At 35.3% G+C, this 13588-nt stretch overlaps 1 protein-coding gene across 2 annotated transcripts in view; it reads right to left on the bottom strand.

Annotated features, from left to right (window-relative positions):
- LOC125056424 (myotubularin-related protein 8) overlaps positions 1–13588 on the bottom strand; it is a 64116-nt gene that overhangs the window by 9939 nt on the left and 40589 nt on the right. For both annotated transcript variants that reach the window (XM_047659510.1, XM_047659509.1), the window contains exons 2-8: positions 6263–6379; positions 4961–5123; positions 4057–4214; positions 3102–3274; positions 1738–1825; positions 1375–1507; positions 39–114 (exon numbers count right to left, since the gene is read on the bottom strand). In XM_047659510.1, coding sequence (XP_047515466.1) covers positions 39–114; positions 1375–1507; positions 1738–1825; positions 3102–3274; positions 4057–4214; positions 4961–5123; positions 6263–6379 — 908 coding nt within the window. The remainder of the gene's footprint in view (positions 1–38; positions 115–1374; positions 1508–1737; positions 1826–3101; positions 3275–4056; positions 4215–4960; positions 5124–6262; positions 6380–13588) is intronic.

Raw genomic sequence — 13588 nt, 5'->3', positions numbered from 1 at the left:
CCCATAGTGCTTACGTAATAAAAAAACCAAATGCTTACTTGATATGTTTGAGCCACCCCGAAGACTCCAATCCACTTAAGAATGACGACATCGTTGGTGTATTTTGTTCACAAGCTGTAAACCAAAGTACTTCAGTCAAAAATCCATAATGATTTTTGAAGTTATACTTCTTTAGGCGCGTTATGAAAAATTTATGAGAGTGAAATTTTACGATGCGCGCGCACCGTGACACAACATTAACAGAATGAAGTTGCCCACTAATTGAAGTAATACTTCTTTAGGCGCGTTATTAAAAATTTATGAGAGTGAAATTTTACGATGCGCGCGCACCGTGACACAGAATTAACAGAATGAAGTTGCCCACGGAAGATGCTACGGCATTGGACATAATTTAAAAACAACATTTGAATAATAATAGAATTTATGTTACACTTAATGTAAGAGAATAATAATAAATATTTATTTATTTAATTTTTCAAATGTAACTGAACTTTAATGACTATAATGACTCCTTTTCCAGTCTTTGATTATTTAATTGTAATTAATTATTTGCATGCAATGAAAAACTATTTTTAATGCCAAAGAAGTATAACTTCTTACGCGCATACATAAGTACACGCACCCTTTTTTTACCAGCTGCCCACTGAAGTATTTCCGAACCAATTCGACTTAGGGTCCTTCAAGAAAAGAGCGTACCAATTCTTAAAAGGCCGGCAACGCACTCGCGAGCCCTCTGGCATTGAGAGTGTCCATGGGCGGCGGTATCACTTAACATCAGGTGAGCCTCCTGCCCGTTTGCCCCCCGTTATATAAAAAAAAAAAAAAAAAAAATGGATCTTGCTGTTGGCCTCAAGGACCTATACAGTTCAGAATAATATCAAATTCAGTACTACGCTACTCCAAAGGGAAAATCAAAGTTGGAAGAAAGTTTCTTCGATATTTGAGCCGTTTATTATTTTCCTGCTCTGCGCCAGCTTTTGTGTTTTTTTTATTTTTTTTTAAGACAATTCACACCAATTGACCGAGTCCCATGCTAAGCTGGTGAAGCTTGTGTTATGGATACTAGGCAACGGATATACATACATATTATAGATAGATAGACATATAAATACATATTTAAACACCCAAGACCTAAGCACAACACCAAATGCTCATCACATCGATGTTCGTCTCAGCCGGAGATTGAACCCGGGACCCCATGGATTCGCAGTCAGGGGTACTAACCACTAGACCAATGAGTCGTCGTAGTGTTTGTTCGTTCATATTAAGAAACTCTTTGGAAATTATCTTTAATATTTATCTCGCTATATTCATTTTAAAGTTCACTTTAAATATTTTTCTACGCTTCAAATGTAATTAAAGGAAAACACATACTTTCAACAACTTTCTGTAAACTCTTGCGCATCACGTGTATATTCCCGATTCCCATAAAGTGAAATTTGATGTTTTCATAGAACGCTTCGTTTTCATACCCCTTGCCGGCCGCGCGATTTACCATCGCATTTATCTGTAAAATATTATATTAAATTAATTTGTATACATAATTTAATATTCTTCTATAAATAGTCCGATCAATCTAGACCAAAAAATGAGAGTGAAAGTACATAAAGTCCCAACAAGCTGAAAATCAGTAAAATTGTTCAAACATAATTACCAGATCACTCAAGTGCGTTGCCGGCCTATATTTAATATGGTTAACGTCTACACGTTTATATTAAAACTTTTATTTAAACTCACCCTAGGTCGCGTATCCACTACATACATATATCCACAATTTGGATTCGCTCGCCGAATCAAATCTAACATTTGCTCATCTTCCATACATCTGAAATTAATTAAAAGTAAAGATTAAAACATGAAGGTTCTATTCCAGGCATAAAAATAATAAGTCTCTTAGTGTCAAATTAAGTTGGTTACAATAGCACAATTACATTAATTAAGAGCCTCATAGCCTAGCGGTCTTATTAAGTGGCAGCTAGGTGAGGGGTACCGGGTTTGAATCCCGGTTTGAGGGCAAGTTTTAATTTAATTTAAAATTTGTTCTCGGCCTTTGGGAGGGTTGGGCGGTACCGGGCGAGTGCCTAAACCGTACATGGAGGACATGGTCGAATTTCTAAAGACAAGCACGAATTATAAAAAATCTTATACTTGACGCTGGCTAATGCACAAACCGTGCCAGAGTCATAAAAAAAATACATTAATTATTTTTTTATGAATAAGGGGGATTAACATGAAATGTTCGGATCGAGTCAATTAACCGTTGATTCTTAATCGTGCTTTGGTTAATCATTGAGATTCCTTCTATTACATTTGAGAATCGTGGAACCAGCTGCCCACTGAAGTATTTCTGAACCAATTCGACTTAGGGTCCTTCAAGAAAAGAGCGTACCAATTCTTAAAAGGCCGGCAACGCACTCGCAAGCCCTCTGGCATTGAGTGTCTATGGGCGGCGGTATCACTTAACATCAGGTGAGCCTTCTGCCCGTTTGCCCCCTTTTCTATAAAAAAAACTCGCTGCTCGGTATAATTTAAGCTAAAACTGATTTTTTTTAATGTTAAAAGAAATTAATCTAAGTTAAATAAGGAACGATAATTATTCGTGTCTTTTGTGACTCTACTCACGACGCCCGCTAATGACGATGTCCAAATCGAAGGAGTTACAATATTTCTCCGACATATATCTCTTCTTCACTCTCTATTTATATTTTTTCTTTACTGACAAGTCATAAGTGTACATTATGTTACCTATGTGATTAAATGTTTTTTGGAACGAAGTTCCCTATCGCGCGTTGTGAAAGGGGGCTAGACGGAAAAAATTCTTACGAAAAGTTGTCACGACACTTTTTTGCTATTTGCTATTGTAATACACCGGTTCTCGTCCGATCACCGAAGTTAAGCAACGCCGGGCGAGGTCAGTACTTGGATGGGTGACCGCCTGAGAACACCTCGTGATGTTGGCTTTTTTTTTCGTCGTAAGATTGGTGTCGAGAAAATCTATCATACTGTTATGATACCAATTAACATATAAATTAATCGAAAGGAATTTCGTTCCATCCGGGTGTCCCTTGACACCTCTAAAGTTTTTTTTTTATATATCTCACCTAGCTGAAAACCCACTAAGCGGCTGGCTGCACCTCGTAATAGCAGCATTATTGTGGTGTAAATAAGCCAAAACTGCCAGCCGACCGCGTGATCTAAAGCTCGCACTTCCCAAGAGTACTGTGCTCGACGCACGCGCAGGTACATATATAGCATTTGGGTAGGTATCACAGAGCTGTAAATAAATAAAATGTGATTTAAATTACACTATAATTCACACACTTGCCAATGGAAAAACAATTATGTGTGTATAGACAATTTAGTATATTGAAATGTTACATTTTTAGGTATACGCTAAAACGTGTTTTCACCCCCTTTTCCAAGATTGCGGCCGGGGGACAAGGGCGCCAACCCCACAAACTTGGGTTTAAGCTTGTATTGACCCCCCCCCCCCTCACATGTCCCATAAATAAAATTACGTCCTCTAACAAATGTTCAGCAAATGTAACATTTCAATGGACTAATTCTTTTTTTAGACGTTCTTAGACGTACCTATTTGACTGTGTCAAAATTAGTTCAAAAACGATAATCGCGATGTGGTTTTAATTTCCAAGAAATTTGAGGACTTATGCACAAAAGCGTAACACAAAACGTATCTTCGTCAATGGGTCATGTCAATGGAACTATCCACTTGTAGTAAAAACTAATAAAAATATAATGACCAAACGGATTATTAGATTTAATTCAAATGTTGCAAATCGTTTAATAATCTTCTTAATTTATCAAGGAAACGCGATAACCAACATTTCAGATTGTATTCCAATTAATTTCACGAAACCATAATCATTTATAATATGCTTTACCCAGCCACGCTTCGCTGTGGCACATTGTTGGGAATAAGGGGAAAGATAAAATTTTTAAAAATATTTTTATCTTATGTTAGTACACACATGTTTTTTTAAATAGTAATTTAATTTTTTTTAAAGACTTGACTGAAGATCTAGATATTATTACTACCTCATAGTCCTTATTAGCATTGCACAGCACCCAATGCTCATTAGGAACATTCATTCTTTGGTATTCCGTTTGTATATCGAAGAAATTCCAACCCGCTGACTTTGGTAAGTCTTCCGGAGTCGACTTGTAGTTGAAGCAGTACAGCTCTTCTACGTTCACTGAAATATTTACAATTAAATATCAAAAAAAGATAACTTAGCCGTATCGCTAACATATAATCAGGTAACTACGAAAGAACCTCCAACTATTCAAAGTTAGAGTGTACTCCTCACTCAAAGGTCGGCAACGCACCCACTAAAAATTAGTGTCCATGGGCTGCAATGACTGACGTTTTTTGCCCCCCTATTATAAAAAAAAAACAATCCAATTTTACTACCTTAACATAAAAAAAAACAGTATCTGTTAAGTGATTTTTTTCTGTCAACCTTTTGGGTTTAAGTAATGCTCCTTTCCTCACGATTTCCTTCTCCGTACGAGCGAGTGTTAAATGCGCATAGAAATACAATTGGTGCACAGCCGAGGTTTAATTAAAAAAATAATAAAACAGATAAAAGTGTATGTTTAAAATATTATTACTACTACACCAATATTTAAAGAGTAAAGATTTGACTGAAACGAATTTATTTTCACCAAGCAAAATAATAATTACATTATCAATAAATAACATAAGCTGTTGCCTTATAACACCTGTTTTTGGTGTAACGAAGTATAATTATTTTGTGCTGAATACGTAATTACATCTCGCTACGACCGAATTAATTCAGATACAGCAGGACACAGCTAGTTATCCATAAAACAGCATCCAAACCTGTTCATGGCTTATTATTTTCCCCGGGAAGGGAACACATAGTGCTTTACTCCATACACCACTTTGGACATATCTTAGCTAGCTAGTTTATCTTACCAGGCTGACTCAACCGCATCAGCGTCTGATGCATCTCATGGCAGTCACGTTCGCGAGGTATGACAAAAAAGACTGACTGAAAAGTCTTTGTGCGCACGAGTAGCGGTGACCCTGTGGTTGTTATTGGTAAACGCTCCACTGTTGATATGTGCGGGAGGAGAATCTGAAATTATTCAATTTAAACTTAATAAAGTTAACCATAGTTTTGTTATGAAAACACGAGTTATGGAACCTAGCGTTAGTCTACTACTATTAAAAAGATATTTGTATGTAATATTTGTAACCGATTTTAAAAATTCTTTTACCATTTGAATGCTACATTATCGCTGATTAATATAGGCTATTTTAATAGCAAGAAAAGAATAAGGCTACTAAAACTACAATGTTACCCAAGATTTACATCTTGGGTCAAAAGGGTAAGGGTAGGTAAAAATGCCTATAAAATATCTTTCAACGTATGCGCTGCGAAAACTATCGATGATATAACATCACAATAATAAAGAACATAAATATCTACAAATATGTTTAAAAAAATAAATGTTCACCTGTGCGAAACCGGACCCTTAAATATTAACAATCATCTTACACTTATAACCAATAAATTGTAAAACGTCAGTGTTGCTAGTAATAAATGAGCCCTTTAGTTTTTCATACATTCATAAATCGTAACGTTTTCGTTTTCGAAAATGTACAATAGGTATAGGGCATATCTAATATCCTTTATAGGTGACAGATGTGTCACTTAGTTTTGAGTTGAGAACCCATAAATAAAGTTATTACTCTACCCCTAACCTAATGCTGTTATAATAATAATAGCTCTTGTTTTAATGAGAGTGTTTAATTTATTTGAACATCCCTACAACAACCTCTACCGAACCTTTAAAAAAAAATCACTCAAAAGTCGTATCTATCGACTGCTAAGTCCTGTCTTTTTATTCTAAATTCTAGGATCTATTCTTATTTTTTCTTACGTATTCGGAGGAAAACGGGCTGGAGGCTCACCTGATGTTAAGTGATACCGCCGCCCATGGAAACTCACACTACCAGAAGGCTCGCGAGAGCGTTGTCGGCCTTTTAAGTACGGCAAAAACTGCCTTAGAAAACGCCCAGTTGTAGAACGATGGACGTCGAGGTGATACCGATGGTATTTTGTATTTTGCCTTGACGTAAATGTAATGTCTATCTATCAAACCGACAAACTAACCTACAGACTCCCTTACTCCTTAGGCACCACTCTTCCTTATTTAGTAAGGAAGATACTATTCTATAATAACACACACATAAAAGTTAATTTATTGTTACCCATGTTTCTTTCCTCATCTCATGGTCCACAAAGATGAGGTGTGTTGTTGCGAAGTACAATGTGCCCTTTGATGGGTTCCGAAGGTTGTATTTGTCCAGCAGCTGTACATTCTCCAACTGTAACAATAGAATAAATATGGCATTGTATTCATAAGAATAAATCAATACATGTTTATTTGGATCCTTCCTAATATTTTTATAATAGATGCTGGACTCGGGTTGAGTTCACCCATTGGGGATTGATATACTTTATCAAAGGCGTAAATCGTACACTTGGTAAACGGCCTACCCCACAGGCAATACCCCACAGGCAATTCAATTGTTAAGGTTGATTCAAAAATTGTTTGGAAAATTTAGGGTATTTCGTTAACAATTTACTAGTAATTTCTTTTTAAAACCTATAATTAAATTTTCTTAAGTAAACAGATACTTCTTTAATATTAAAAAAAAGGGTGCGTGTACTTATGTACGCGCGTAAGAAGTTATACTTCTTTGGCTTTCTTTATTTTTTTAAAATATTAAATAATTAATAATAAATATTTAACGTTAATAATTTAATAATATTTAGTATATTATTGAATTATTAATTAATATGAATAATAATAATTATTATTATTTTATTATATTATTCATTTAATTTAATAACTAGGTATGTTTCATAACCTTTTAACTAAGTAACAATAGGTCTTTGTGAACAAGCATTGCTAAATTTCTTTGAAAAAATACTTAAAACTCCTTTATTTGTTTAAAAGGTACTACAAAGATCATTATGATCATTCAAAATTCTTGGCATAGCTGCTAACTTCACGCATATTCTATTTCTTTTTACTTGTAGATTGTCTTATTCTCATCTCGCTTGCGCACGCTCGGCGCCCGGCTGGTTTAAAAAGAATTCGTTAGTGGGCAACTTCATACTGATAATTTTGTGTCACGGTGCGCGCGCATCGTAAAATTTCACTCTCATCAATTTTTCATAACGCGCCTAAAGAAGTATAACTTCAAAAATTATGTAAGTTACATAGGGGGCACAAAAAGGGGTCGGGAAACACTGCTCTATAGCTTACATTCATTTCTATCTTCCGCTCGTATCTTTACCCGCGCTACTTCCTGTACTTTGAAAAGATTTTCTGAAACCTCGTCAACTATTGTTCAGGAGAATAATATGATATGTTTCAGTCAATATATAAAACCATAAGACATAACCCTAATTTTCTCATTGGTAAACACCGTTCAAAAATCAAACAGTAGTCGGAAGTGGTTTTTTATTTGTTAATAAAAATAATAAAGCCCGTTAATTTCAAATCTTAACAAATGTACAGTTTAGATTTGTTATGTACATTTTTTGTTCACAAGTACAGGCTTCCTCCAGCTTTTTCCAAATATCTATATACATGGCTTTCTTTCTCCATTCGCTTCCTGCTAACGCTTTTATATCTTCTATCCACCTTTTTAGAGCAATCTCTTCTCCTTCTTCCCCTTGGTCCATTCCATAAATGTCTTTAAAGTCCAACTTTTATCTGTGCATCTAGCTATATGCCCCGCCCATTACCACTGTTTAGGCCATAATGCAAGGCATCTATAACTTTTGTTTGAAGTACAGTGTAAAGTCGTTATAACGAAAAACTGACTATAACGTAAAAATCAATTATATTTATTTGGTTTAACCCAATATCCATACATTAATTCTTCTTTCCCTACAACGAAACCTGTCTATAACGAATAAATATGCTCGGTCCCATGAAATTCGTTATAAAGAGTTTACACTGTATTATTTTTTTCACGTTTTACTTTATTTAATATTATTTCTGTTTTTGTCTGTTATAATAAAACATTTCTATAAACTATTATCATAGACTGTGTTCCAGTGAAATTCAAACCGAGTCCATCAAGCGACTTTCTAAGAATACGTTCCACTGAAGACGAACACAAAAGATCTTAAGTTTCGAAGGAGATTCTTTACATGAGTAAGCATTGTTCGCCTGTCTATCAAGTGTTCGCTGAGACCTTTTCGAAATACATGTAGCGTGTTATGTTTAAAGTATACTTATAGATTAGGGCAGATACATTTCTGTTTGATCGATAATCTGTAGAACGGTAGAGGTCGCCTTTCTTTCATGAAATCTTGATTCGCACATTGATTTGATGAATAATAATAATAGCATTTTATTTACATCACGATAACACAAAACAGGAGAAAAATAAGATTAAATAAATGAAGACAAAGGATGTAAATGGACGGTCTTACTGCTACAACTTTTTTAGATCTGGGCCTCAGATTTCTGTATCATTGTCAATCTAATAGGCAAGTAGGTGATCAGCCTCCCGTGCCCGGAGATAGTAAGAGATCTTCAGGAAGCAGTAGCGCAGCACTACCACGACGGGGTTGGGGTATCACGACACTCAGCAGCAAGCGATCAGAGGAGGATTATATTTTTGAACGAAATTTTTATTTTTAGATTACTTAATCTAATAAAATGTACGCAATGTTGCAAATGCTATTTTTTTTTAACCAGAAAGTATCATATATACCTAACCGTGTTGGTTGTGTATATAATGTAATAAATACGCGTGCATCTTTTTTAGCATTAACATGCTAGCTTAATTTTAACAAATTAAGGTGTCCCAACAGCTCACTAGTACAATCGCATTCAATGAATTCAAACTTTCACTTCAGGATTCGTCTGTACTTATTTGGAAAGTTATACTAATATCTGACTCTCTTTGGCGTCTCTTTTCGTCACTGCGTAAACACAATTCGCCAGAACGAGACAATGTTACCAGTTATTAAAGAACTTTATGAACAATGTAATAAAATAGACGAGACAACATACCACTTTCATTTAGTCAGTAATGTCAAGTCGCAAAACACAACGCGTGGGAGTATTAAGACTAATGTTTTGGTGTTAGGTTTAATCACTCTGAGTGTATACTATTTGTGGTAAACTTCTTCGAGTAATAGGTATTTTCTAGACTTAAGCGTCAAATCGTCGACTATGAATATAGTCTATAAATCCTTCACTCACTTTTAATTATCTGTATTTAAGAATGTGTGCCTCAATTATATGAAGGTAACTGTAGCCGCGAAGACACATAAAAGTAGACCGAGAGGGGAGTGGAATGCGGCGTAAGTCCTCCGTCCCTTTACTTGTCTCCGTGGGAAAAGAACACAACTAAAGCACAAGCGTAGAAGCAACAAGAAGCGTGAGCTTGCGTTCACGGTTGCACGGTTCTGCTGCGAAAGCATGTAGAATGATTCCTTTACATGAGTATGGCAAAAGACACCAAGTGGTGATTAAGGGTGCGGTTAGTCCAAAATATATTAACAGAGAGGCGATTACTTTTTTATAGAACTGGAGGCAAACGGAGGCTCGCCGAATGTTAAGTGATAGAGCCGCCCATGGACTCTCAATACCAGAGCTTTAGACGCTCTAAAGAAGGACCCTAAGTGGAATTGGTTCGGAAATACTTTAGTGGGCAGCTGGTTCCACATAGTAGTTGTGCGCATAAACTGCCTTAAAAAATGCTTAGTTGTGGAACGGCGGACGTCAAGGTGATAGGGGTGGAATTTCGTATTCTGCCTCGACGTCCAATGATGAAACTCAGCTGCAGGTATTAATCCGAACAACTCCTCCGAACTACTTGCATGGCGTGAACAGAAACTAATATTATTTTTAAACAATACATAAGGTCGTAAAATCCAAAACTATGAACAAAAGCACATAATAATATTTTTTTTTAGTTTTCTACAGCGACGATATAACTGTCGATTTAGAAACAAAAATGTAATAAAATATTCTTCATTATAACAATTCGAATATTAATTCGCTTCGGGGACACAAAACACTCCAGGCCAATCGCCCGGGGGATGTTCGCGCAAATTCTAGACAAACATTTTAGAGCTCAACTTTGTTATGACATCGACAATGGACCTTTTATAAAACATTTGGAGTTGTTTTCGTGTTTTTATGTTAAATGAAGGGCTTACGAACGTTTTAGCGGGATATAATTTCAGAAAGCCGAGTTTTCGTTAATTATAATAATACTAGCTGCCCCCGCGAACTTCGTTTCTCCTTAATGTGATTTTACTTAGCCTACCTTTTTAGTATGTACATACCAACATGGAAAATTTTGCTATACTACCCCAGAGACTGTTCGGTTTTCTTGAATGAAAACTTTCAGGTTTTTCTGTGAATTTTTCTCTATATAGAGAACCTCAGAGCTCAAGAGCTGCATCATAAAAAAAATACAAACAAAAAATGTTATTCTTTTGGGGTGGACACCCCTTATCACTTAGGGGTTCGAAATATATATAGTATCCGATTCTCAGACTTACTGAATATGCATAAAAAACTTCACAAGAATCGTTCGAGCCGTTTCGGAAGAGTATGGGAACGAACCTTGTGACACGAGAATTTCATATATATAGAGATAATATAGTATTTCTTTTATAATATATAAGTATAACCTATAAAGACTGCAGCTCATAGAAAACCTTATCGATGTCGCCTTTCTTTTTAAAGTGTAATAATTTTTTTTGTAATTTATGTTCACCATAAGTGTCTAATATAATAATAAAATAGATTGTAACTTTTGTGTGTTATGTGGTGTACTTAAAAAGAATTAAACAATCTTAAAATCCGAAAGGGTACATTTCGTACACGTATGTTTTTTTTATCGCACGGAGAGCACGGCAGGAGGCTCACCTGTTGTTAAGTAATACCGCTGATGTTACGTGATACATGAGAGTCAATGCCAGAGAGTGCTCGCGAGTGCGTTGCCGGCTTTTTAAGAATTGGTCCGATCTTTTTTTTTTTTTTTTAAGAACCAGAAGTCGAATAGGTTTGGAAGTACGTCACCTGGTACCAGTTTTAATATGTTTTATTTACTTTCTTTCTTTTAATTCTAAAATGTCGTACTAAATATTTTTATATTTCAATAAGTCAGGCGATGACGAAGCTGTCATTCATCCATCTCAATCCATCATCTCTCGCCTTCCATTACATCTAAAGGGCCCTAATGTTTTTGCGGAACCCATATATGTGAGCAATATTTCACCAGCAGCGGTAGCGGAATGGAAGATTAAAAAATCACTTTAGTAAGATGTTCTTTTTTTGGCCCCTCCATTACTGGAATAACTCCATTACAGTAATGGATTACTGGAGGTTAACCGTCAGTCTCGTAAAGTCTAATCCTTTGCAAGAGGCAGCAAGGCTCTTCTGCCGTCGCAGTACCCATGATATTTTCCTTCTCACACCGTTTACTCTGGATTTTACCCATTATACGGAGGTGGTAGCGGTCATGGCACAATCCGTGGCACAGGTAGGTAAGAATATCAGGCACCATCCAAAAAGTAGAGTATCTTCTTAGCCAAATAAATACAAAATGATATTACATTTAATTCTCTTCGACAAGACCAATCAATAGATATAAGAAATAATCTTTTTAAATCATTTTTTTCGTCGGTGCTCATATTTTAAGGCATTTATACTTGGAGATGAAAATCTAAATTAATATAACCGTAACATTTACTAGTAAAATTTTTATAAAAAATTAAGTTTACAGTATTTACAATTTTACAAAGTAATAATAGAAATAATTAAAATGAAAATCAAATTAAAAAAAAATATTTTTTTACTAGTAGTATGTTTTAGATTTCTTATTTTCTTTAAAATATTAAAATCTGGCTAAATTTTTAATAATTTATAGAAATACATAAATTTAATTCGATTTAATACCTAATAGTACTTATATACAGAATATACGTAATAGAAAAATTGATTTTTGTAGCAGTACTGATATTGAGTAACCTCGAATGGCTGTAAATTTATTTTACATCCAGAGAATATTTTAACATTATTTAGTAACGAGGTTCCTGTTTATACGGAGCTTATTTTAATTTACATGATATTTGAATGATCTAGCCAACATCGAACGTGAAACACTATATTACTACATTTCGTTACGATCCAATAAAGACTTATTTACTTTATATAATTACGAAACTCTTGGAGAACTCGAACATGATACTCTCATCATTAATTGATATTTATACGAGCTAGTAAATAATTAAGATATACTATAGTAATTTCTATATCATTAGCGTAAATTATGTTCTAGATTTAATAAACTGATATTTCCCGCGACTCAAGGGGTTTATAAAATCTCTGTATTATTTAAAATTTATAAACTGTTCTTGCGACGCAGTTATAGCTGTTATCAGGTATAGTCATTTAGGTAACTGTTTTTAGTCTAGATTACAGTTTAAATCAGATGGGTGGGTTCAGGCCAAGTCGTGTTGGTTGAAGGGAAATCGGCTCCATACTGTTAGGGAGTGGAGGGGTATTGCAAGTCCGGAGATGTTGCACTTTATTATTTGCGACACTGACGACGAACCTTCAGTAATGAAGAGTTACCACAAGCTTTTGTTTTATATACAACGTATTATCCAATACGTAGTAAAGGCTGTCGACACATCTAAGTGGCGGTGGCCACATGGCGAGCATAGACAAAACCCGTTGGAAACGTAGGCTCCTTAGATGGAGACCTCGACAACAAAAGACCGCGCGGCCGACCACCGACTAGGTGGACTGGCGACATCGTCTAGAAGGTTGGCTCCCAGTGCATAGCGGAGGAAAATATATGCCTATGTCCAGAAATTGACCAAATAAAGGGATGATGATGATTACCAAATATCAAGAAACTCCTCGATTATGATTTTAACTCAATCGCAATACAAATAGATTAATGTAACTTATTTTATTTTTTCAATTGTTTCCTTGAGACTTACGTACAAACAAAATTTATTTCCTCAATTTCCTCCGTCGAAATAGAAACAAATATCCCTCGTAAACATTCAAATAAGAATTCTCAAAGAGAGATTTATTTCTATCATTTTCAGTGAAACGTAAACAATGTATATTAACTTGTTTAACAAAAGCTTAGACAAAACAATTTAGTAATACTTAGATGATTGTTTACCGATTGCGTTGGTGTAAAGGAGAATGTTGCTTTAGCCTCAAATCATAACCAGCGGCTACAACCTTATTACATCTGGGCCTCAGATTTATGCATCATTTGTCAATCTAATAGGCAAGTCAATCCGCCTCCGGTGCCTGATACATGCCGTCGATATTTTGAACGATTCTTCCTTCACCGTTCGAATGTTAAATGCGCATAGAAAGAAAATCCAATAGCGCTTAGCCGGGGATCGAACCTACAACCTCAGGGATCAGAGTCGAACGCTGAAGCCACTAGGCCAACAATATATAATAATTTGTGTTTATAAAAAGAGTACTATTTATGAGATTAAAGGCATTTGCAAAAAAA

This window comes from Pieris napi, chromosome 15 (genome assembly GCF_905475465.1).
Source record: "Pieris napi chromosome 15, ilPieNapi1.2, whole genome shotgun sequence".
Taxonomy (NCBI): domain Eukaryota; kingdom Metazoa; phylum Arthropoda; class Insecta; order Lepidoptera; family Pieridae; genus Pieris; species Pieris napi.
This window is presented reverse-complemented; position numbering and strand designations above follow the sequence as displayed.